This window comes from Meles meles, chromosome 7 (genome assembly GCF_922984935.1).
Source record: "Meles meles chromosome 7, mMelMel3.1 paternal haplotype, whole genome shotgun sequence".
In the NCBI taxonomy this organism is placed as follows: Eukaryota; Metazoa; Chordata; class Mammalia; order Carnivora; family Mustelidae; genus Meles; species Meles meles.
In genome coordinates, this window is record NC_060072.1 from 74,578,765 (window position 1) to 74,605,604 (window position 26,840).

A 26,840-nucleotide genomic window follows, 5' to 3' on the forward strand; every position below is an offset into this window, starting at 1 on the left:
ATCCCCCCATCACCCATAACCATAAAAACTCACTCCTAACCCTATTGGGTGCTCAGCCTTTGGGAAATGATCCAGCTGGGCCTGCCCGCTATAATAAAGCTAAGTCTTCCTGCTTTGCCGCCTGCCGCTTGAGTTTCCTGGCTACTTCAGATTTTCCACAACAATAGTTTAACAAACAGGTTTGTATTAAGACCATTCACATTTAAAGGGGTTATTGATATAGTTGGGTTAATTTCCACCATATTTATGACTTTTCTATTTGTTGCCCTAGTTCCCGGTTTCTTTTTTGGTGTTCTACTCTTTTCCTGCCTTCTCTGGTTTTAATTGAGAATTTTATATAATTCCATTTTCTCTCTGTGGGAGGCCACGATAAGGCTTGAGAGGAGGACCAAACCAGGCCCTGACTTGTGTCTCCTTTCAAGTCCAAGTAGCCTAACAAAAGGTTTAGGATGGAAAAGTTGAGTAGCACTGAGAAAGCATCTGTGCTATGTGTTGTGCGCTCGCCTACGCGATTTCCCACACGTTTACTTGTTAGATGAGAGCAATTTGGTTGGGGTCATAAATTCATAACTGGTCCTTGCTGTTCCAGCACAGCTTATGAATCACTCTCAGGTTTGTTGTGACTTCTTGTATGTTTTGAGTTACTTTGGAGTCAATGCAGCTGGTTAAGGAATTATCTGAAGACAGAGACCACTGGCCTTGGAGAGTCTGCATTTAGACCATGAGAAATAGATAATGGGGAAGTCTGGAGGGGTTTTTATGCATGTAGTAAATTCTTTTGTAATCAGTTAAAAATAGTTATTGTTGGCTATATAATGCCTTACTGCCTTAAATAAACTCGGCATTGGTGGAAATCATCCCCTATGCTCCTCCTGCCCCCATCTCTTTAATTTCTTTTCACCATCCTCTTACCCTCGCACTTCCTGGTCGATTTGTCACGCGGGCCACGGCATCTCTCCTCTCGGATATAAATTATACATATTTAAAAATGTGTGTTTAGTGGTTGCCCTAGTATACACTTATAACTAGTCCAAATCCACATTCAAGTAATACTGTACCACTTCATGATTTTCCATTTGTTCAGCTTTTATCTTATGGGGACAGGAATGAGGACTTCTAATCACTTAATAACATCAGACTGGAAACTGGAAGTATGGGTATTATTTTTATTTATTCATTTTTCTCCTTTATTCTTTTTTTGTGTGTTTATTCATTTAACAAATATTGGGTGCTTATTATGTATCAGATACTGTTCTAGGCACTGGGAAGAAAAGACAAAAGTTCCTGTCTTTATGAAGCTTATATTCTAGGGAGTAGATAATAAAAACAGACAGATGCCAGAGGGTGATAGATGGTAAGGAGAAAAATAAAGAGGTCGAAGTATGAAGTGAGGATGATAGAAATAGGTAGGAATGGGGTACTGAAGTTTCAAACAGAAATAGTTAATACAACCAGCAATATAAAAAGGCAAGAATATTAAACTGCAAAGTGCTTTTATAGACCCTAAAAAGCTGACACTTTAGATCTTGAAAAACTTGTTTCCCCAAAAGGGGGTAAAGCTACCAACTTTGCTTGATGTTTACTATTACATTTTATTGAATTTGTCTTTAGAAAAATTTCATAGGTGGAACAAGCTTTACCCATTGTACACATATATACATGTCCTATCTATGAGGGGCAATATATTATATATATTATATATACACATATATATATATTATATACACACACACACACACACACACACACACATATATACCGCATTTATAAAGTAATTAGTAGTAAGGTCAAGAAATAGAGTTGACTGGGGCGCCTGGGTGGCTCAGTGGGTTAAAGCCTCTGCCTTCCGCTCAGGTCATGATCCCAGGGTCCTGGGATAGAGCCCCGCATCGGGCTCTCTGCTCGCAGGGAGCCTGCTTCCTCCTCTCTCTCTGCCTGCCTCTCTGCCTCATTGTAATCTCTCTCTGTCAAATAAATAAAATATTTTAAAAAAAAAATAGAGATGACTGTATAAACCCTCTTCTAAACATGTAGAAGAAATCTACCATCCCATACTTCCCTTCTTTTGTACTACATCAGAGTTAAAGTAGGAAATCTTAAAAAAAAAAAAAAAAAAGTCCTACTGAGACAGTCTCATGGCACAGGGAATATACTAAATTTGGGATGGTTTAAGCACACTATATATACTTCAGAGAATTTTGTGATTATAAAAGAGTAATGCAATTCATTTGAAAACTAAGATCTGTGTTGTTTAGTTCAGGATATGAAACTGACAGATCTTTAGGAAACAGCCTCTATATTGATACTTTCTATTTACTCATTCTTCCATGTTCCTGAATGCAGTTGTTAAGGAGGAAGTTTCATAGATCAATAGTAGTATTTGGGAAAAGTAGCCATTACAATTAATTAAGTGGTTGGGCAAGGGTCTCAGTAACATTGATATTCTGAATGGCTGAGTTGGATGATGTCATGGGTTTATGACAGTAAACTATTCTATTTCTTTATTTTATTGAAATACTAAATTCTGTGAAGATACATAGACCTGATGTTCAGCTTTGCTTTTTGACCAATGAGCATTTAAATACTTAAGGAAAGTTAAGGGCCAGAAAATAACTAGGAAGGTAATTACACTTTTAGGGATACTAAGAATTCTCCTAATGGTTATTCATACTGGTAAATTTCTCTTACGGCAGCTCAACTAGGTAGGTAGGAGAAGGAAATCTCCAGGAAAAACTGGTAATTTAAAACTTTGTTATTTAAGAAACAAACACAATACTCCCCTCCCGCCCCACCCCCACCCCAATACATCAGAGGGCATGCTAGGCTTACCATGTCAAAAACAAAGACTCTGCAAACAAACAGGATAATAGCACTATTAAATGTTTAAGGGTCTGTTAACTTCAAAGCAAAAAGCACATTATCTGAAAGCCAATCTCTAAAACCATTGTTTCCTGGGACTGTAGTATAAAGATCCTTGCTTTGAAAAGCTTCAACAAGCATCAGTAAACAGTCCACGTCACTTGCTTTAGTTTGTTTGGGCCTACTAATTGCTCCAGGACTTCTCGTGAATGATCTACAAAAGAAAACAATGACAATATATTAATTCACAATAAACAAAGATATTTAATTTGTCCTCATGTACAACTAGGGATGATAACTATGATACCTCATAGGGTTATTGAGAAGATTAAAGGGGATGATATATAAAGAACAATAACTTAAAACATTTAATTAGTGGTAACTCTCATTATCAGCTGCAGTGCACATATCATAATAATACTTGAAATTAGGCATTCATCATTTTCTCTGTAATTTTGTCTTAATTTCACCAGCCAGAGATTAAAGCTATAATGTCACCATTAACCTGTGTATAAATTTTCTCAGGGTCCTGGCAGGCAACAGACACACTAACATGGTGTTCTTGAGCAGGGATTAACAAAGCAACTAGGCACAAAGGAGTGAGCAGGATTAAAGAAAGCCAATAGATGTGATAAGACAATTTGGGAAGCAGCAACATACCCAAAATGGCTAGGGGAGGGAGCAATTACTAGAATAGGACAACTTGACCTAGAGGTAAACATTTTCCATGTCACACAATACTATTATAAAGCATGATTTTTAATAGATAAGTAATACATGAGTTCATTATAATTTAACCAATCCATATTATTGGACTTTTAGATGGTTCTCAATTATTCTCAATTCTCAATGTATAGTAGTGATTTTAATATGGTTTACATTTCTTTTGCAAAGTCAATTTTATAATGTCTTTTAAAAAATACGAGTTAAAGGGGGGCCTGGGTGGCTCAGTGGGTTAAAGCCTCTGCCTTCAGCTCAGGTCATGATCCCAGGGTCCTGAGATGGAGCCCCACATCGGGCTCCCTGCTCAGTGGGAAGCCTGCTTCCCCCTCTCTCTCTCTGCCTGCCTCTAGGCCTACTTGTGATCTTAGTCTGTCAAATAAACAAATAAAAATTTTAAAAAAAGTTAAAAAAATATGAGTTAAAGCAAAAATACTGATAAAATGTTACTACTTTAAAAATTATTCATAAGTTTACTAAACTTGTTTAATAGAAACAGCCTATGTTGTATATACAATAGCACTCCAAACAAGTCTTGGAAATATTCTAGTTTAGTGGTTGTTAGAATTATAGATTTCAAAAACCAACAGAAAAAAAAAGTGGTCCAACATATGGTTTCTAAATTTTATTTTTTAATTTTTTAAATATTTAAATATTTATTCATTTGAGAGAGGGAGAGTGAACACAAGCAGTGGAGGAGCAGAGGGAGAAGCAGACTCCCCACTGAGCAGGGAGCCTGATGTGCAGCTCTGATCCCAGGACCCTAGAATCATGACCTGAGCTGAGGGCAGATGCTTAAATGACTAAGCCACCCAGCACCCTCTAAATTTTATTTTAAACAAAGCAAAAAGAAGCCCAAATACCAAGATTTAGTGCAAACAAGAGAACCAGAGTATATGAAAATGAGAAGGAATTACACTTAAAAAAACAAAAGTTTGGGGTGCCTGGGTGGCTCAGTGGGTTAAGCCTCTGCCTTCAGCTCAGGTCATGATCCTAGGGTCCTGGGATCGAGCCCCGCATCGGGCTCTCTGCTCAGAAGGGAGCCTGTTTCCCCCTCTCTCTCTGCCTGCCACTCTACCAACTTGTGATATCTCTCTCTCTCTCTCTCAAATAAATAAATAAAATATTAAAAAAAAAAGTTTACATCAGCAGCTATTTTTTCAAAAATAACAGCTCATAAGAGAAAAAGTACAGTTTTATTATCATAAAAATATTTATTATAAAGGAAATCCATTATATAGGAAATCTAGATTAAAGACAGGTTTCAAATACATTGAAGGTAAAAGCATGGACAAAGTTATATCATGAAAACAGTAACTATAACAAAGCTGGAGTGGCTTTACTAATAGCAGATATGGGGAGTACTGCCCAACTCATTCTGTGAGACCAGTATTACCCTGATGCTGAAGCCAAATTAAGACATCACACATATACAAAACTATAGACCAACATCTCTAATGAATATATACTCAAATTTCCTCAACAATACACTAGCAAATCAAATCTAGCAATATATTAAAAAGACTTGTATGCCATGATCAACTGGAATTTATCCCAGGAATGAAAGTTTGGTTTAACACCTGAAAATCAATCAATGTAATACACTTTATTAGTTTCCTATTGCTACTGTAATAAATTACTACAATCTTAGTGACTTAAAGCAACACAAATTTATTATTGTATAGTTTGGAGGTCAGAATTCCAAATTAGGCCTCATTGGGCTAATCTGGATCAGCACTTCTTTTTGGAGGCTCAAGGGAGAGAATTCACCTCCTTGACTTTTCTAGCTCCTAGGAGCCACCACATTCCTTGCATGCCTCCATATTCAAAATGAGTAACAGTGGACAGAGTCCTTCTCATGCTGCCAAGTCTATGATTCTCCTTCCCCCTGCCTCCTTCCCTTATAAAGACCCTTATGATTACCCTGGGCCCACCTGGATAGTCAGGATAATGTCCCTATTTTAAAGTCCACTGATCACCAACTTCAGTTCCATTTGCAGCCTTGTGGAATGTAACATACTCAGGTTCTGGGCATTAAAATGTGGACATCTTTGGTTGGGGGCTACTATTCTGCCTATGACATATACCATATCAATAGAATAAAGGACAAAAAACACGTGATCATCTCAATTGACATAGAAAAAGCATTTGACAATACTCGTGGTAAAAACATTCAACAAACTAGGAATAGAAGGGAACTTCTTCAACCTTATATGAAAGAACTAAAGTTCATATTTAATGATGAAAGACTAATGTTTTCCTCCTAAGATGAGAAACAGGCAAGGATGTCTGCTCTTTCTCCTTCTTCTTCTTCTTAAGATTATTTATTTATTAGAGAACACGCATGCATGCACACACAAGCAGGGTGGGGAGGGGCAGAGGGAGATGAAGCAGCAGATTTCCCGATGAGCAGGGGCCAGACACCCTGGGATCATGATCTGAGCTGAAGGCAGCTACTTAACTGGCTGAGCCACCCAGGTGTCCCTATTCTTCCCCCCTTCTATTCAGCATTGCATTGAAGGTTTCCGCCAAGGAAATTTAGGAAGGAAAAGAAATAAAATGTATTCATGTAGGAAGGAAAGAAGTAAACCTATGTTTATTTGTACATTATGTAATTCATATAGAATGTCCTGTATAATTACAGGACGTCTTAAGGGTGTTGGGCCGGAGCTCTGGTGCAGGAGGAACAATAGAAATGACCTCCGGGGCCACCCTCCCCTTTCCTTAACCCTTGACTCTCCCGCCAAAAGGATGCATGCCCAGGTCACGGCTCCATAGGTAACCCGATACCTATGCAGGAAACAGAAGTATCAGGACCCCCCACCCCTACCCTCTGATCACCAAATACACTACCATATATGGATGTGAGCCCATGCCTTACCTTGGCCCCATAAAAGACCCCTGCCAACTCCCTCCCGGTGCCACTTCCCCCACTCCCCTTTCCGGAGTCGAGGAACCTCGCCCGAGGGTGCCCACCTCCTCCAGGCACAACTTTCCTGGCTCTCCTTCTCCTGAGGGTGCCCACCTCCTCCCTGCACAACTTTCCTGGCTCCCCTTCTCCTGAGCCCTGAAACTTCACCGGAGAGTGCCTTTAATAAATCTTGCCTTGCTCCTACCTCGGCTACCTCGATTGATGTCACGTTTATCTCGCCTATACAAAGGGATCCACTAAAAAATTAAAACTAATAAATGAGTTCAGCAAGGTTGCACAGTACAGGATCAATATACAAAAATCAAATGTATTTGTATATACTAGCAATGACCAATCCAAAAATTAAATTAAGAAAAGAATTTCATTTATATTACCATCAAAAATAATAAAATACTTAGGGATAAATTTAACAAAAGTGAAAAATTTAGTCTGAAAACTACAAAACAATGTTGAAAGAAATTCAAGATCTAAATAAGTGGAAAGATATCTGTCTGTGTTCATAAATCAGAATATAGTACTAACATGACAATACTCTCTAAATTGATTACAGATTCAATGCAATCTCTCCCAGAATCCCAGTTGTCTCTCCCTCTTTTTGTTTTAGAAATTGACAAGATGATCCTAATATGTATATGGGAATTCAAGAGACCCAGAACAACAAATACAATTTTAAAAAGAAAATTAAATTGGGAACTTATACTTCCCAATTTCATTTTGGTTGGTGGCTGGTGTTTTTAAATTATTTTGGCATTTTTACAGATTAGGAACATGTTATCAAACATACATACATATCTGTTTTCTGACTGCATTTGTGTCATCCTTCTATAGAAATTTATTTTTATACATAAATAGGATGACATTATTCCCTCCAGTAAACCATACAGTATATTTTTAGGTAATTTTGAAATTTTGATGCTAGATGGCAGTATTACATTACTCAAATTCTGCTCATGCACCTTTTTCTGGAGAAAACAGAGTATTTAGGATTATGACTTTGAATAGTAGGAATAATAGGTGCCTGTGAGTTTATTATGCTATAAAGAGACACTGTGGGTTCTCTAAATATTTAGTGATCCCTTGCCAGAACACTGTAGAAACTGTAGGGAAGGAAAAATAATTTTCCTTCTATCCTTCTGAGTTCTCAGCTGAGACTCCCCTATAATAAAAGATAGATTAACCAGAGAAAAACAGTTTATCAATATGTATACTTCATGCATGCATGAGAGATACCCGGGAAAAATGAGTAAACTCCCTGAGATGGCCCTAGCCACCACCTTAAATACCAATTTCAGCTAAAGACAAAAGAAAGATGTTGGGGGGGGGGTGGTTGGGAAGGGATCAAATTGTAGGAGGTTATTAGAAAAAGCACAGTAAAAAGTAAAGGTATGGTTTTCTATACAGATCTGTGTTGGTGTCCCTGTTGAGAAGATTCTCTTGTGATTTAGAGTTGCCCTTTTTTTCCTAACATAGAGAGGGAGATAGTTGAAAATGGAGATTTTTCTTTATAAATGCAAATTTCTCTTATAAAAGGGTAACTTCTTCTCCTTATTCAGAGCTTTCCTAGAGTCTGCAGTTTCTCAAAAATAATCAGTTCAAAAAAGTCCTTATCCTGAAGAAGCATATTGGGGTGACATATTCTACCACCCTTCTGAACACAGACTCTCAAGATTGAAAAAGACTCAAAAAGTCATCAGTACAAATCACACTTCTGTTGCTTAATGTCACTCTTCTAGTTCCCTCTTTTTTTTTTTTTAAGATTTTATTTCTTTATTTTGACAGAGAGAGGCAGGTGGGGGTGGGGGGGGTGGGAAGCAGGCTCCCTGCTGAGCAGAGTGCCCATTGAGATGCAGGGATCCATCCCAGGACCCTGAGATCATGACCTAACCCTAAGGCAGAGGCTTAACCCACTGAGCCACCCAGACGTGCCCTGCGCCCCTCCCTTTTCTAGTAAGCCACTTGACACCAAGGCACCGGAAATTGCTTCCCTGGGGGAAGAATTAGAGATTGTGGATCCGGTGACTTAAGTTTTTACTTGGAGTTCTAGTACCAAGTATTTCCACTTAAGGTCATTCTCTCCTCCCTTATCCTTAAAACAAGGGTGTTGTGTAGATGAAGTCTAAGGAAGATTTTACCATCTTTTAATATCTATCATTAATATAGACAGAGACCACTTTAAGGGCTTTTAGAGCACCAAGAAAAAGAAGAAATTGTGGGAAATAGAAATTAACTAACTTTTTCAAATGATCAAGGAAAATGTAATTTAGATATTTTTGTAGAACACACAGTGAAAAAACTAAGGCTGGCAGATTCTTACAAACAATGGTCAAAGTTCCAATGCTTCATTATAGTGTCTAGAATAAAGAAGTTCTTTGGCACAGAGTAAGTAATGAATGAATAAATAATGATGAGGAAACAAATGATATAGGAGTTAGAAAAAGTAAAATACAAAATAATAAAAAGAGTTGCCCTTTAAGCAAGGAATAAACTTTAATTAAAGGAAACTCTGAAGCAAACTACTTGGGTCTTAAAATACATTTGTTTTGGGCTCGAAGTGGAAAATCTTGACATATTTATAAACTAGGGGTCTAAGTAAAGAACCTCCTTGTATAGTAATCAGGCTGAAACAAATCCTCACATATAACTAAAATTTGGATTCATTCAATCAAAAGGGGCAGATTTCCTGTTGGTTTTTCCTGCCTTTCAGTGTAAAACATAAATTAAATCTAGTGCTATCTAACTGCTTTATTGTCCCTCTAAAATCTAAACCTCCATACCCATAAATACTGTGAAACATGTATAGATAATTATGAGAAACTGAAATGCATGTCTGTTGTAGGAGATTAGTAAAGGTGTGTGAGCTGAACTTAGTGATAATTATTGCAGGCATAACTGAATTTAAAAGAATTTAATAAGTTGTAAAATTATTTTCCTGCTTCTATAACATCTAGAAAAAGTATATTATATCAAAGAACAAAATTCAGCCAATTTTAGGCTTTATTATAGGCTTTATTAATTGATTATAGGCTTTATTAATTGATTCATGAATCAGGCAGCACCCCATCCAGCAAGCAAAGGGAAGCTCTAAGGAGTTGTACAGAATGGAAGATTTTTATAGGAAGGAGAGTAGGGCAAGAAGTTATTAGCAAAAAAAAAAAGTAGGGATTGGTTCAGTCAAGGTCACCTTCTCATAGAGGGAAAGCAAAGGGTCCTATCCGGTGGATTACCTCACCTTTCTTTGTGGGGGATGAGGAGGGCTCATGTGACAGATCACCTCATTGGTGTTTACCAGGAAATTTTACATTGATTGTCTTAAAATTTCACTCCTTGAAGAAACTGAAACTTTTAAGTCTAAGTTTGCTGCACTGGGGCAGGTGACTCTAGCTTGGACCTGCAGTTTGCTTTCTAAGATATTAGACTTTACAATATCTTAAATAGCAGTTTAGTTTTTATTTTCCTTTATGCAGAAATAAAATCAGGTGTTTCAGATAGTTTCAAGACATGATTTATAATGTGGAGTTCTGTTTTTAGTCCAACTTTAAGGTCATGAAATAAAAAAAAAAATACTTAGAATTATAATAGAGAGGATAAACCTATTAATTTAGGGACCTTGAGGGGAAACTATAGTATCACTGTCAATTTGGGGGTCAGATTGCTTTGAGGATGATTATAATTGAACATACTTATGTACAAAAATTTTTATATTATTATAATTGAACATACTTAATGTACACATATTTTTGTATTATATTATAACTGAACATACTTATGTACATATATTTTTATGGAAAGTAAATCATATTGTCTTATATAGTCATATATAAGCAACCACATAAATATATAAGCAGGAGGAAAAATGTTACAAAAGTTATCAAAAGAAGAAAAAACTTTCATTTACTGGGCCAACCTGCTAAATGAAACCATTTATTTCTTTGGAGAAGAAAGAAATAAAAATTAAATATAAAGTGAATATATAACCCCATTTTATTTTCATTTAATGATGGTAGCAAAAGTATACAATGGTGGTTGTATACTTCTTCCAGGAAAGGAGGAAGAGTAGAAATGATCTGGGTAGTTGAAAAACTTCAGCTTCTTCTCTTTATGAACCTTTATTAATAAAGCAATCATATATGAACTCTTTTGGATTGTTATCAGATCTCCCAATTTTATGACTCACAATTATACACAAGGGCAAGCTGAGGTTCATAAAATGTTCTGTGCTAAAAAATTTGGGAGAAATGCTTAGAAAAGTTTCTTAGCTATAATATTTCTCAGACCCTTTGATAAATTAACATTCATTATAGCAGTATGCTGCATTTCTCAAACTTTTTGGATACACAAACGTTTTTAGTTCTGGGGTGTCTGGGTGGCTCAGTCGGTTAAGCATCGGGCTCTTGGTTTCACCTCAGGTCTTGAAGTCAGGGTCAGAAGATTGAGCCCTGTATTGAGCTCCAAGCTCAGTGTGGAGTCAGCTTGAGATTCTCTCCATCTCCCACTCCCTTGGCCTACCCCCAGCTCTTGCATACTCTCTCTCTAAAATAAACAAATAAATAAAATCTTTCTGTTAAAAAAAAAAAGCCACTTTTAGTTCTATGCTATTGTTGGAGAAGAAAAATTTCCCTCTATCCTTTAAGATTCTTCTGGCTGCTCATTGAATTAAACAGGAGATAGACTAACAGGAGAAAATCAAATTTAATTTGCATGTATGGAGGTCTTATAGATATGGGACCCAAGAAGTGACCGAGACAGACAGCTTTTATGCTTTTTAGACAGAGAAACAAATTTTTGATGACCTGACAGGACAAAGAAAACTTATGTTTGAGAGCTTTAATTAATAAGGAATTCTAAACAGAATTGAGGCTGTGGTAGTAAATTAGTATAAGTAATAACGGTTGTTTATATAAACTTCTGAGGCCCTGAATTCCCCATCTCTGATGATAAGGATGTCTTTCTAGCTCCTGGTGCAGGGAGGGTATCAGTCCCATGGGAGATTGTTTCCTACTTTTGGGAGACCAAAGAAGGTCAGAGTGTTCTTGCATTGGCTGTTTCTTAATTAACATTAATTCAAAATAATAATTGGCATGGCATATTTTGGGGGTGGTCTAACCTAAGCTCCAACACTATACCTCCTGTATTTTCTAGAACATCATATGATGTCACTATAGTTAAGGGATTTCAGGGTAGAGGAAGGAAAAAGATACGACCACAAGGTGGCAGTAGGACACAAGAAGCTTTATTTGGGCAGCACTTTGACAGATTTGCTTTCAGAAGTCCCTCACAACATGATACCTTCCAAAGACAACAATGTGTGTTGGGGAGGTGGGGGTGGGGTGGGGGGGTGGGCACTACTGAGAAGGAAAGGAGAGTAAAGGAATTCCCAGAGGACTGGAGAGGAAGTTTCTGTGCCATGATGTTGCTGTTTAGCATCAAGATAAAGGAGTCTCCACAGCAAAGGAAACAGTCAACAAAACAAAAAGGCAACCCACGGAATGGGAGAAGATATTTGCAAATGACAGTACAGACAAAAGGTTGATATCCAGGATCTACAAAGAACTTCTCAAACTCAACACACACAAAACAGATAATCATATCAAAAAATGGGCAGAAGATATGAACAGACACTTCTCCAACAAAGACAATGGCTATCAGACACATGAAAAAATGTTCATCATCACTAGCCATCAGGGAGATTCAAATTAAAACCACATTGAGATACCACCTGACACCAGTTAGAATGGCCAAAATTAGCAAGACAGGAAACAACGTGTGTTGGAGAGGATGTGGAGAAAGGGGAACCCTCTTCCACTGTTGGTGGGAATGCAAGTTAGTGCAGCCACTTTGAAGAACAGTGTGGAGACTCCTGAAGAAATTAAGAATAGAGCTTCCCTATGACCCTGTAATTGCACTGCTGGGTATTTACCCCAAAGATACAGATGTAGTGAAAAGAAGGGCCATCTGTACCCCAATGTTTATTGCAGCAATGGCCACGGTCGCCAAACTGTGGAAAGAACCAAGATGCCCTTCAACGGATGAATGGATAAGGAAGATGTGGTCCATATACACAATGGAGTATTATGCCTCCATCAGAAAGGATGAATACCCAACTTTTGTAGCAACATGGACGGGACTGGAAGAAATTATGCTGAGCGAAATAAGTCAAGCAGAGAGAGTCAATTATCATATGGTCTCACTTATTTGTGGAGCATAACAAATAATATGGAGGACATGGGGAGATGGAGAGGAGAGGGAGTTGAGGGAAACTGGAAGGGGAGATGAACCATGAGAGACTATGGACTTGAAAAACAACCAGAGGGTTTTGAAGGGGCGGGGGGGGGGGGGGTGGGAGGTTGAGGAACAAGGTGGTGGGTAATAGGGAGGGCACATACTGCATGGAGCACTGGGTGTGATGCCAAAACAATGAACACTGTTATGCTGTAAATAAACAAACAAAAACAAACAAACAAACAAACAAAAAAAACAAAAACAAAAACAAAAAAGATAAAGGAGTCTCTAGGTCAGAGAGCTCCAAAGGGCAAGAGTGGCTTAAGTGCAGTTTTTCAGGGTATGCAAAACAGGCAGCTGTAGATAGTTAAAACTCTGTTTCTTTAGGCTATATTGAAAAATCACTGACTGGGGTGCCTTGGTGGCTCAGTGGGTTAAAGCCTCTGCCTTTGGCTCAAGTCATGATCCTAGGGTCCTGGCATTGAGTCCCACATTGGGCTCTCTGCTCAGCAGGGAGCCTGCTTCCCCCTCTCTCTCTGCCTGCCTCTCTGCCTACTTGTGAGTTGTCTCTCTGTCAAATAAATAAATAAAATCTTTAAAAAGAAAAAAAAAAGGAAAATCACTGACTGAATTAAGATTTAGATGTTGGTGGGCTTTTTGAACTAATAGTCCCAATATGCTATCAAGAAATAAACTACATAGGGGCACCTGGGTGGCTCAGTTGGTTAGGTGTCTGCCTTCGGCTCAGGTCATGATCCTGGGGTCCTGGGTTCGAGCCCCTTGCATCTCTCTCTATTGACTCCCCTGCTTATGCTCTCTCCCTCTCTCTCAAATAAAATCTTAAAAAAGGAAGGAAGAAAGAAAGAAAGAAACGACATAGAAGCCATCTTTGGTTCATTTACATAGCAGTAACAGTTGCTAATTGCTGGCCTAGATAATCTTCTAGGTCAAAACTACTGTTATTCTGTTCCAAGTATTTTGAACTCCTGTCATCTTAAGGTGTACTTTCACTTCTAGTAAAGCCACATGAAAATATAAGAAGTGATCCAAAAGGGATAATGTGTTCCTGCTCTAACTGCTAAAGTTAACTGATAATTGTTCTTTACTATAAAGCAATGGTTCTCAAAGTGTGGTCTATAGATCCTACAGTCTGAAACCCATTTAGGGTTGTGAGCTAGGATAGTCACTTTATTCATGAAACATTATTTTTACTTGAAAGGACAGCTGACAACCAAAGGTTGTTCAGACTTGGGTACTTATCAGACTATTTCTTTCTTTTTTTTTTAATAAATTAATCAACATGGAGTGTATTATTAGTTTCAGAGGTAGAATTTAGTGATTCATCAGTTTCATGTAACAACCACTGCACATTACATCAAGTGCCCTCCTTAATGTCCATCACCCAGTTACCCTGTCTCCCCACCCACTTCCTAGCTAGCCCAGATTATTCCTGAAAAAGAGCAAAATGAGCCTGTTACTTCAAATAATTCTTTTAAAGATTTTATTTATTATTTGACAGAGAGATAGAGGGCACAAGTAGACAGAGTGGCAGGCAGAAGGAGAGGGAGAAGCAGCCTCTCCACTGAGCAGGGAGTCCAATGTGGGGCTCAATCCCAGGACCCTTGGATCATAACCTGAGTAGAAGGCAGCTGCTTAACTGACTGAGCCACCCAAGGTGCCCCAGCCTATCACTTCAAAGAAAACAAATGTCAGAGCTTGTTGCCAATGATAAAATTTAGCTTTCAAATGGATTTTGGAAAATTTGTAGCTGCCATTATGAACTTGACAACTATCCAATGGTCATATTAACAAATGTGATTGATTTTTTGTTGTTGTTAAAATAAAATGTGTCGACATTGGAAGATCCATATTACTAAGAGAGCCAATATTTTCCAAACTACCAGTGCATGACATTGCAAAATCACGTATGGGTAAAAGATCTGATCAAAATACAAAACAGACCAGTGGACTGTAATGTGAGTGTATAAAAATTTTATTGATATATTTTCACCTTCCACACTGCAACTAACCTTTAAGAAATGACCACTTGCTGAGTTTAGGGGTAATATAAAAGAAGAGTGTCCACTGGAAAACCAGAACGATAATGAAGGTAAAATTAGCAAAGGTTGATTTTATAATATGTTGCCACCCAAGTTGTCCCGAGACAAATATAACAGAACATTAAAATAGGACTATTTCAGCTAAGGTTCCAGGACTAGAGGTACCAGCTACTCTCTTATTCCAGTGAGATTCAACACCACCTGTATATGACTTGCAAATGCTTGGCTGAAATCTGATTTTGGAATCCATGGCACTTCATCCATTCAAAGATACAGAAGTGTTACAGTGAGAAGGGACACAGAGTTGGAAGTTGAAGAAAGGATTTCTTTGAAGACAGTTCTGGAAAGAGGGTTGGAAGTGCTTGCTTTTCCATTCAAGCCTAGTGAAAGGAAACTCTAAGGATATCAGTTGGAGAGTCTGATGTGTCCCTTGGAGCTTGGGGGACACAGGACACTAATATCCTGTGACCCACATCTGAGAAAACTAAAGGGCAAAAGGCTATGGCAAGAGTCTCTGAAGCTAAAGAGAAGACTGAGGTTGGGACGTGCCTGCACTGTCATTGCCTAAAGTATGTGTTTCCTGTGGTCATATGAGGGCTGCCAAGGGGTTGCCTTATATTTTGCTCAAGAAAGCAACCCAGCTAAGTTAGGAAATCTGAGCAGAAAGAGACTGAAGGTTTATTGCTGCATGCCTGGGGACAGAAGAAGAAAATAATAGCTACTAACTAGAAGAGACACACTGGCTTGAATCAAGAGAACTGCAGATAGGAGGTATATGCAATGATGAGGGGCTGGTAGGAAGTAGATCCTGAAGAACCCCACTGCTGAGAGAGGACGGATCAGCTCACCCATTGGGCCTGGAGTGCTGACACCTGATCACAGTAGGATTGGTCAAGACTTTCCCTTCCAGTACCTCTGCTCCTACTTATCCCAGTCCCAACCTGTACTAACATTGGTGGGATCAGAAACCATATGGGAAAGCTGGGGAAGGAAGAAGAGAAGTGAGGAATTGTAAAATACAGAAACCAACAACGTCCCCTTACCCATTGCAGCCAAATCTGAGCTGACTGGAGGGAGCAAAAGTTTTAACTTGAGCTTGTTTGGAGTACTGCATGGACGTAAGACATTTTAATTACTGAAATGAGATGTTTCGGTGACATGGAATGGCAAGACATTTTAACTACCTGAGAATGATAAGTCAGTGGCACCTGAGATTTTATCTGGCAGTAGGGATTAGCCTCTTTAGAGCAGATTTGTAATAAAGTAGTGTGAAGAAAATAGAATCACTTTACAAGTACCCCTTGCTTGTTCAATATATTGATCAAATGCACACATAGCTCAGTGGATAGATTTATACACTTGATAGGTATTCTGGAAAGTTTATCAAAGATTGCTCTTATTACATTCTATATACTGCGGTCTCCTCTAAATTAAAATAAGAGCCTACTGCTTAGAATACAATTTTCTGCCTTGTTTGATGACCAGGGAACCTCTGTTGGCCTTCTCACAAACTCCAGGATAATGTATGCAAGTACCAATCCCCTGCACTCAGTCCCGTGACTTTTTCTGGTTCTAAGTAATTTTCTTTAAATTATTATTACTAATTTTAATAGATAAAACCATCCAATGATAGAAAATTCAAAAGGTACAAAGGGTGTATAGTACAGGGTTTTTCCTACTCTTGTCCCTGAACAACTTTCCTTGGAGGTAAGTACTGTTAACAGTTTCTAATGTCCTTTATAGATTTAGTTTTTTGAGAAATGTCTTAGCTCAAAAGATTTAGTCTTCGTAATAGATGTCACTGATACCAAATACATTGTATACTTGGTTTACGCTGACAGTCCAAACATAGGAAAGAACAGAGGTTGTTAAAAGGACTTCTAGGATCATAACTCAGCCTAGAGGAGTAACTGTTTAGACTGTAATCAGAGAAATGAGCTGGAAGGACTGGGCATCAGTGCTGATTTCCAAGTGAGGTACAGTTTATACTGTGGTATGTGGCCACTGCAGGCATAATGCAAAAATGTGGTTTCAGGGCACAGTTGTATATAGTATCATGGCTCTTTTTTCCCCACAATAATATAGTATTTTATTATTTTATATAAATTATGACACAAAAATTATATTTTTACAATTTTAAAATTTATGTTCTTATATATTATGATTATCTGTCTATTGGATTTTATAAGTAATAAAATATTTTTAAAGGTAAAATCTTCTCTTTTACTATCTTTAGTGGTCCTTCCTTCCTTTCATTCTTTCTTCCTTCCTTCCTTTCTCCCTCCCTTCCTCCCTCCCTCCCTCTCCTCTTTTTATTTCTCCTTCCTTCCTTTCTTTTTTAAGTAGGCTCCACACCCAGCATGGAGTCCAACACAGGGCTTGAACTCACAACCCTGAGATCAAGACTTAAGCTGAGATCAAGGGTTGGATAGTTAACGAACTGAGCCACCCAGATGTCCTTTTATCTTTAAAAATTTTTTTTCTAAGTATAGTTGATATGTGATATTATATTAGTTTCAGGTGTACAATATAGTGATTCAACATCTATGTTATGCTATCCTCACCACAAATGTAGCTACCATCTGTCACCATACAACAATATCACTGGTTATATTCCCTATGCAGTACCTTTTATTTCTAGTATCATGGCTCTTACACAGAACAAATGGGCTGTGACTACTTTGTTCTCCTTCAGTGAAGTATCATATTAGCTAAAGAATCCAAATTGTTCTCAATATGTTATGCTATGCTCACCCCAAATGCAGCTACCACCTGTTACCATACAACATCATTGGCTATATTCCCTATGCTGCACCTTTTATTTCCAGTATCATGTCTCTTATGCAGGTCGAATGGGCTGTGACTACTTTGTTCTTCATACTTCAGTGAAGTACGTATCACATTAGCTGAAGAGTCCAAATTGGTCTGAATCTCAATGGCTATAGTTTGATGAGATTAGAGCCAACAGGTCATTTAGCATATTTAATAGATGTAATAGTATAAGCCTGGTTTGGTTTTTTTTTTTTGTCTACATAAAACATCATGTTTAATATCAAGACCACTACCATCATCATCATGACTAGCATTAATGAGTTGTCACTATGGGCTAGCCACCATATAAGGTGCTGACAGATAATTATCATGACTAAGCTTATGAGGTAGGTACTGCTAATATATCCATCTTCCAGATGAGGAAACTGAACAATGGAATGGGTTGAATAGTTTACTTCAGATCACACAGTTACTAAAAGATGAAGCCAGGATTTGAACCCACCCAGTCTATCATACTAACCTGTTATTAGGGGGCATCCGTGGAAGAGTAATATACGTATCTGAGGACAACAAGTGAGGACAGCTTCTACAGCCTCATCAGTCAGATTCACACAGTATCCCATATGAATCTCCTATTTAAAAGTAAAGAAAGGATAGTCAAAAGAAAAAACAGATTTGTGATGACAGCATGAAAAAGCATGAGCAATACTTTGATACAAAAAGAACTAGGGGTGCCTGGCTGGCTCAGTTGGAGGAGCATGAGACTCTTGATCTTGAGGTCATGGGTTTGAGCCCCATGTTGGGTGTAGAGATTACTCAAATAAAACTTAAAAAACAACAAACTGGGGTGCCTGGGTGGGTCAGTCAGTTAAGCATCTGCCTTCAGCTCAGGGTCCTGGGATCAAGCCCCACATTGTCAGGCTCTCTGCTCAGTGGGGAGGTCTGCTTCTTCCCCTCCCTCTCCCTCTGTGCTCATGATCTCTCTCTCTCTCTCTCTCTCAAATATATAAATAAAAACATCTTTAAAAAACAACAATAAAGAAGCAAAAAGAATCAAATTATCTATTTGCAAGAAACATTCTATAGAAAGGACTAATGAAAAGTATGCAATAATTTGTAAAGTAGAGATGATTTAAAATTTAAGCCCCCAACCATTTTATAAAGCAATATGGCAAAATCTATTAAAACTGAAAATAAGTATATCCCAGAACCCAGAAGTTCTAATTGAAAATGTATACTATACACAGAGTAACTCTTAGATATGTACCCAAGGAAACAATTTATAAATGTGCTCATTTTAATATTAATTATAATAGTAAAAAGTGGACAATGGGTAAACAAATGGAAGTTTATTAATGGTAGTTTATTAATGGAACAGATGAAACAGTTAAAATGAAAAATATCTACTTGTATTAATATACATAAATCTCAAATAGTATAGTCATATATTTTAAAGCTAAATGTGTACTTACTATATGACCAGCAATCCCATTCCTAGGTGTTTTTTTTTTTTTTTAAGATTTTATTTATTTACTTGACAGAGAGAAATATAGCAAGAGAGGAAAGACAAGCAGGGGGAGTGGAAGAGGGAGAAGCAGGCTTCCTGCTGAGCAGGGAGCCTGATGGGGGGCTCGATCCCAGGACCCTAGGATCATGATCTGAAGGCAGACACTTAACGACTGAGCTACCCAGTAAACACCCATCTATAGGTGTTTACCCAAGAAAAATAAAAATGTACGTCTACACAAAGACGTGTATGCAATTTTAAAAAATATATATATTTTATTTATTTATTTGACAGAGAGAGAGAGATCACAAGTAGGCAGAGAGGCAGGCAGAGAGAGAGTGGGGAGCAGGCTCCCTGCTGAGCAGAGAGCCCAATGCTGGGCTCAATCCCAGGACATTGGGATCATGACCTGAGCCGAAGGCAGAAACTTTAACCCACTGAGCCACCCAGGCACCCCTTGTATGCAAATTTTTACAGTAGTACTTGTAACAGTCCAAAATTAGAACCACCCAACTGTCCATCCAATGGGCAATGTCTGAACAAACTGTGTCATATCCATACTATGGAATATTACTCAGCAAAATAAACAAATAAATAAAAGGAATGAAATACTAACACATGCAACAACATGGATGAATCTCGAAAACATTGTGCTAAGTGAAAGAAGTAAAAGAAAAAAGTAAAAACCAAAAAAACTGCACATTGCATGACTCCATTTCTAGAATGACATTCTAGAAACTTTAAAACTATAATGACAGGAAGGCCTAGGTAGCTCTGTTCGTTAAGTGGCTGCCTTCAGCTCAGGTTGTGATCCCAGGGCCCTGGGATTGAGTCCCGCATGCGGCTCCTGGCTCAGCAGAAAGCCTGCCTCTCCCTCCCACTCTGCTTGATGCTCCCCCACTTTACTCTCTCTCTCTCTCTGTCAAATAAATAAATAAAATCTTAAAAAAAAAAAGCTATAATGACAAAATAAATCACTGGTTGCCTGGGAATGGAGGCAGGCAGAGAACTGACTGCAAAGGGATGGGAGAAAACATCGTAGGGTGATGGAAATGTTTTATACCTAATTGTGGTGGCGGTTAAAGGCTGTATAACAATTACCAAAATTCATCAAACTGTACACTTAAAATGGGTAAACTTTATTGCATGCAAATTATATCTTAATAAAGCTTGAAAAATTAAACATAATTTTGAATGAAAAGCAAACTGTAATAGAACACATATATTATAAAACTATTATGTGAAAGTTTAAAACATAAGACAACACTTCATCTTGTTTTATGAATCTCTATCTCTATGTGTTTATCCATATATAGGTAAAGTATGCAAACATACAAGGGAAAATACACAGGTGTCTTTAGAACATGGTTACTTTGAAGGAGGAAAGGGAAAATAAATGTGCGGGGAGCTTTACATGTAACATACAATTTTTAACGAGGAACTGAAATAAGTACAGAAAATGTTAAAATATAAGCAGCTGGTCCACAGGTTTGTGTTATATTACTTTCTGTTCTTTTTCATATGTTAGAGATATCATATAACCCTCACTTGATGGTCTAATTTGGAATCCTTCTGCACTGGTGGTGGGAATGTAAAATGGTACAGCCACTGTGATAACAGTTCCTTAAAAAATTAAACATAGGGGTGCCTGGGTGGCTCAGTGGGTTAAGCCGCTGCCTTCGGCTCAGGTCATGATCCCAGGGTCCTGGGATCGAGTCCCGTATCGGGCTCTCTGCTCGGCGGGGAGCCTGCTTCTACCCTGCTCCCTCTCTCTCTGCCTGCCTCTCTGCCTACTTGTGGTCTCTGTCTGTCAAATAAATAAATAAAATCTTTAAAAAAAAAAAATTAAACATAGCATTACCATATAATCCAGCTATTTCACTTCTAGGTATATATCCAAAGAATTGAAAGCAGGAACTGGAACAGATTTTTGTATAAATATGCTCATTGCAGGAGTATTCATGATAGTAAAAAGGTAGAAACAAATATTGAAAGATGAATGGATTAAAAAATGTTTATGTATATACATACAGACACATAAGCATGTACATATAAACATAGTTATATAAACATATGTACATATGTTCATATATATATATGAATATAACATATTCACAATGAAATATTATGCAACTATAAAAGGAATGAAATTTTTAAAAAAGATTTTATTTACTTATTTGAGAGAGAAAGAACTCAAGCCAGGGAGAGAGGTAGGGGGAGAGGCAGACTCCCCATTGAGCAGGGAGCCTGACACAGGACTCTATCCCAGGACCCTGAGACCATGACCTGAGCTAAACACAGACACTTAACCGACTGAGCCACCCAGGCACCCCAGAAATGAAATTCTGATACATGCAGTGACACAGATAAACCTTGAAAACATTATGCTAAATGACATTAAGTCAGAAAAAGACAAATATTGTATGATCCATTTATATGAGTTATCTAGAATAAGCAAATTCATAGAGACAGAAAGTAGAACAGAAAAAAAAAAGAAGGAAAAAAAGTAGAACAGAGGTAGCTAAAGGCTGAGGGGAAGGGAAAATGCGGAGATATTCTTTCATGGGTAATGAGTTTCAGTGTAGGATGGGGAAAAGTTCTGGAGAGGATTATGGCTATGGCTGCACAACAATGTGAATGTACTTAATTCCACTGAATTGTACACAAAATTGCTTAAAGTGTTAAGTTCTGTGTTATGTATACAGGACCATAATAAAAGACATTTTAAGAATTCTGGAAATAAGATTTATCTAATAGTTGACATATATATTTATGGTATTAATATTTTTTTCTCCTGAAAAGTTGATATGAAGTTGGTTATACATAGTATAATCAATCTATCTCACAAATAAAGGAAACCTGAGTATATTGAAAACTCATAAAAACTGAGGAAAAAACCATCTTGTTATAAATTGGCAAACATGTCCTATGATATAAATTGACAAAGGCTACAGACAAAGAAATACAATTTGAGAACAGATGGAAGGAATAGTGTTGAACATTTAAAATATATTAAGGCATAAAAAAAGATTCAATGCCTCAAAATGGGGTCTTGGCAAAATTGTGAATTCACAACATAACCTTCATGGGAACCAATTTTACAATATGAATTTAGGACCATTAAAGTAGCCATACCTATTGATCCACTTGTACTGTTTTTTGGAGTTTATTACAGCAATGGAAGAAAAAAGAATAAACCCCAACATATAATTATTTCTAACAGCTAAAAACTGAAAAATAATCTGAATTACCAACAACCACAAAAAGGAAAGAATGATACATCCTATGAACAGATTTTGTTCTCTGATGTACCAATGCCTAGAATATAGCAGGTACTTAATAAATCTTTGTTGAACAAATGAAATTCTATAGGCAAATAAGCTTCTAACCATGAAGATTATAGAAACTTAAATGACTATCATATAAAGTTAATGTGATAACATTTACTAAAGGACTACCATGTGCCTGGAACTGCAATAAAACATTGGGATAAAATGATGATAAAATGATGAACAAAATGGTCTATGTCCACTGGGAACTCAGATAAACAGAAATTTCTGAATAATCATACCAGTCAATAAATGTTATAACATGTTCATGTGCTTATCAATCTTTAGGAGAGGTCCTTAAACTTTTTTAATTATTATTAAGTAAACTCTGACCCCAACATGGGGCTCAAACTCATAACCCCAAGATCAAGAGTTGCATGTTCTACTGACTGAGCCAGCTGGGTGTCCTGAGTGCTTAGACTTTTAACTGAATTTATTTTCAAGCTAAAAGCAATTAAGCAACATTGATGATATAATTTTCAGGAACAAAACATATGAAAAGCAAGATAAAACGATCATGTGATAAAACAAAGGACTACACATTTTCCAGAAAAGTCAGTAAAAAAGATGAAAAATTTTGTATTTCAATTTGAGTCAGAAATTGTGGTCACAAAAATACTAGATGCTATGAGACAAAGGTTAAAGTATATTTACTCATTTAAGGAAGAAATTAAGTCTAATAAAGTTTAGAGAGATTTCCATTGAAATGTTTTGGCACTTACAGAAATAAGATTTGGAAAATTGAAAAAATAAAAATACAATGACATGACACTATAATTGCCAGCACTTATTGCTAACTGAATCTTTTTCTAAGTCTGCTTAGGTTGGTGCTTCTAATTTTATAATGCCGAAGTAAATGTGTTGGTGTGTTTCCTATCACTGCATGACAACTAATTTCCTGGTGGTTTTATTAGGGAAAGATAAACTATGTTAACTGTTTGGGAACTTTATTAAAAATGATTATTATAAGATAATGTTACTATAAGAATTAAATAACCTAATGAATATAAAGCAATAGTAAGTTTGGAGGCTGGAATATACTTAGTGCCTAACCAATGTTAGTACTTCAAACAGTAAACATTATGGCAGAGTTTATTGCCCCTACAATAAGGATGCAAATTGGAATTTGGAACTCGGTATAAGAAAATATGGTAATTTCTTAATCAAAATACTTGTAAAAATATATATGCTATATAGACATACACATGCACACACATAAATACATGCAGGATGTAGATATAAAAGGATAAAAAATTGTCTCTGGGCAATAACTCGAGAAATATTTTTGCAAAAACATAGCACTGCTATTCTTTTATGATAGTTATTGTTAACATTTATAATTCATTTATAGCCTGTTTACTTCCCAAAAGAATTTGAAGTGGCTTTTTTTTTTTAAGATTTTAGTTATTTATTTGAGAGAGAGGGAGAACAGGAGCAGGAGGGAGGGGCAGAGGGAGAGGGAGAGGGAGAAGCAGACTCCCCACTGAGCAGGGAGCACACATGGGGCTGGATCCCAGGATCCTGGGATCATGACCTGAACTGAAGGCAGATGTTTAACTGCCTAACTGACTGAGCCACCCAGGCACCCCTGATGTGGGTTATCATTAAAAAGCATATCTACATTGAATAAGACTAAAAACCTCACTACAACTGGGAGAGGAAGAAACCAAAATCCTGGGGTAAAAGGCTTCTTAATATATTTAGAAGCAGGTTATATGTGCCACATCGGTCACCAAATGGAAGGCCTGAACACTAATTTAGGATCTTCTTTTTTTTTTTTTTTTTTTTTTTTTAAAGATTTTATTTTATTTTATTTTTTTTTTTATTTATTTGACAGATAGAGATCACAAGTAGGGAGAGAGGCAGGCAGAGAGAGAGAGAGAGGAGGAAGCAGGCTCCCTGCCAAGCAGAGAGCCCGATGTGGGACTCGATCCCAGGACCCTGAGATCATGACCTGAGCTGAAGGCAGCAGCTTAAACCACTGAGCCACCCAGGCGCCCCTAATTTAGGATCTTCTTAAAGAGCTATCCAATGTGGCTGTTGGGGAGGAAAACCTTTTTCCTCTTAAGTTCTCTTGGGTTCTATCTTTGGAGCCCATGAATTAAAATGACAAAAGCAAGAGAAAAGGCAAGTTTGGTCACACATGAACTCACAAAGAAAGCTCAAAGAAATGGCTACAATATAGAGTTTATAAGTCAGCTTAATAGGAAAAGGGAGGGGGAGAAGGACACTTAGAGAAAAACAAAAGACTTTTAGGGAAAACAAAGTGGGCCTTTAGAGAGTAAATGGGAGGTGTGATAGTCTTTTGACAATTTTCTTTTATGTCATCACTCATCTGATTCCTCCAATGATCCAATATCATTCCTCCAATGATAGGAGAGATCTTCCCTGGGATGAGGTAGTCTTCCTTGAAGGGGGTTTGATGGTAGCTGAATCTTTTGGAAAGCTCCGGTTTTAGGAAGATGGAGGGAGAGCGTTTTAGACAAAGCTTCTTTTTTACATCTGTTGATTCTTAAACATCTTTAGCTCAAAATAATTTTTATGTGACAGGTATATCCAGGATCCCTCCACGTATATTAAGAAAATAGGATGGCAAACCACTAAATAGTCCTGGTAATGAAAATTCTAAAGAATGTCACTTTACAGTGATGAACTTTCATAATCATCACTATAATAAGACTATCCTTCAATGTGTTAGAAGCTAAAACTTCTGGAAAATGGGAACTTTCACTGGACATAAAAATGGGTTTTTATTTAGAGCATGCTTTACCTCCTAACTTTACCAGTTTTCCTCACTCTGGAAATAAAGAGAGGCAAAAACCAAACCAAACCAAACCCCAAAAACGTCATGGAAACACCTATTGATAATAAGGCACTGGTTGCTCTCTTCATTCACAAAGCAATTTCTGAGGATAATATAAAAATTTATTTTGCATCAAATTTATAGATATCTCAAAATTACCTCTAATTTCTTGGCACAAGATCCATTAACAAGTGCAACCACACCATCGTCAGATACCTAAGCAAAGAATACAAGCAACATGGTACATAAGTGGGAAAGACGAAAGTAAAATTTTCTAAATATTATTAATCATTTATATATAGTCTTGTTGCCTCCCATTGTAAGGGCCTATTTAACCAGAGTGATTTCATCTCAGTTAAACAGTGATTTTGTTGTTATGCAGTAAAACTTAAACTGACCCTGCCCCCTCCCCAGGGAAACTTACTTAAAAACAAGTCCAGGAAACCAGTAAAATATGGTTGACCAGTCCCTGATAACAGAGCCCAAATACAGGGGCAGGTGAGGTCAGGTGGAGATAACAGAGCCCGAATGTAGGGATGAGTCGGGCCAGGTGGAGACATCCAATCAGTGGAGCGCACATACTGTCTCCCCAGCTACCAATGAGTGATGGCCCCACCTTTTAGGTGCCTTTTGGGCGCCAATTCTGACCAAGGTGATAGGCTAGTTCAAATAGCTACTCTGGGGTGAATTGTAATTCAATTGGTCACCCGTGTGTGACCTAGCATGACTATGCAGCTTTGTCTGTGTGTTGCAATCTCATTGGCCACCAGTGTGTGGCCAGGCTCAACCACATGGCCTTTGCTCTATAAAAGTTAGTCTGTGAGGCTGGGAGTCATCACTCTCTCTGTAAGAGGAGGCCCCAAATGGTCGGTTTGATTCTCGATGCTTGGTGCAAAATAAAGCTTTGCTTGACCTTCACTTTGTATCAGTTTCACTCCTTTGATCATGGGCCCTAACATATGGGGGCTCGTCCGGGATCAAACGACAAGAACTAAACCAATATCAGAATTTCTGGGAAAAGCCTCTGGAAGTAAGCTCTTGAGATTTTATTCTGTGAGATCCTGTCTATCTGTCTGGTTGTGGAACTCCAGAGTATAGCCCACCGGGGAGAAGCTGGATGCAGCATTGCTCCGCAGGGCTGGAGTGGATGCGGGAATGCCCCATCCCTCTTCTAGTAGATCACCGGGGGTTCAAGTCCCCCTAGGCAGTCAGGGGACCAAGAAAATCCCCACCAGTGGGTGTCTGCAGGGGACCAAGAAAATCCCCACTGGCCGCTGGGCCTGTGGTTGTCTTTGTCTTGTCTTTTTGTTGTCTGTTGTGTTGCTTTTATGTTAGTAAGGGACCGAGAAAATCCCCATCAGCGAGTGTTTGCAGGGGACCGAGAAAATCCCCACCAGCGGCAGGTTTTGGGTAAGGGCCACTCGGTCTGTGGTTGTCTTTGTCTTGTCTTTTGTTGTCTGTTGTGTTGTTTGTTGTGTTTGAAGAAATGGGGCAAGCAAAGAGTAAGGGGACCTGACTTTCATCTCTCCATTCCTCCTAATAGATGTGGGGCTTCTCCCTTTCTCTTTTCTTGTGTTAATGGCTATAACTGGAGCCAACTGTGGTTAGTCTAACTCAAGTCAGAGACTTTAAGGACTAT

At 37.8% G+C, this 26,840-nt stretch overlaps 1 protein-coding gene across 1 annotated transcript in view; it reads right to left on the bottom strand.

Annotated features, from left to right (window-relative positions):
- Positions 1–921: 921 nt before the first annotated feature.
- The window catches only part of AMN1 (antagonist of mitotic exit network 1 homolog), a 73,891-nt gene continuing 47,972 nt past the window's right edge, over positions 922–26,840 (bottom strand). Inside the window, exons 5-7 of the mRNA XM_046010711.1 lie at positions 25,361–25,417; positions 18,083–18,194; positions 922–3,073 (exon numbers count right to left, since the gene is read on the bottom strand). Of these exons, the coding sequence (XP_045866667.1) occupies positions 3,000–3,073; positions 18,083–18,194; positions 25,361–25,417 (243 nt within the window). The 3' untranslated portion in view covers positions 922–2,999. The remainder of the gene's footprint in view (positions 3,074–18,082; positions 18,195–25,360; positions 25,418–26,840) is intronic.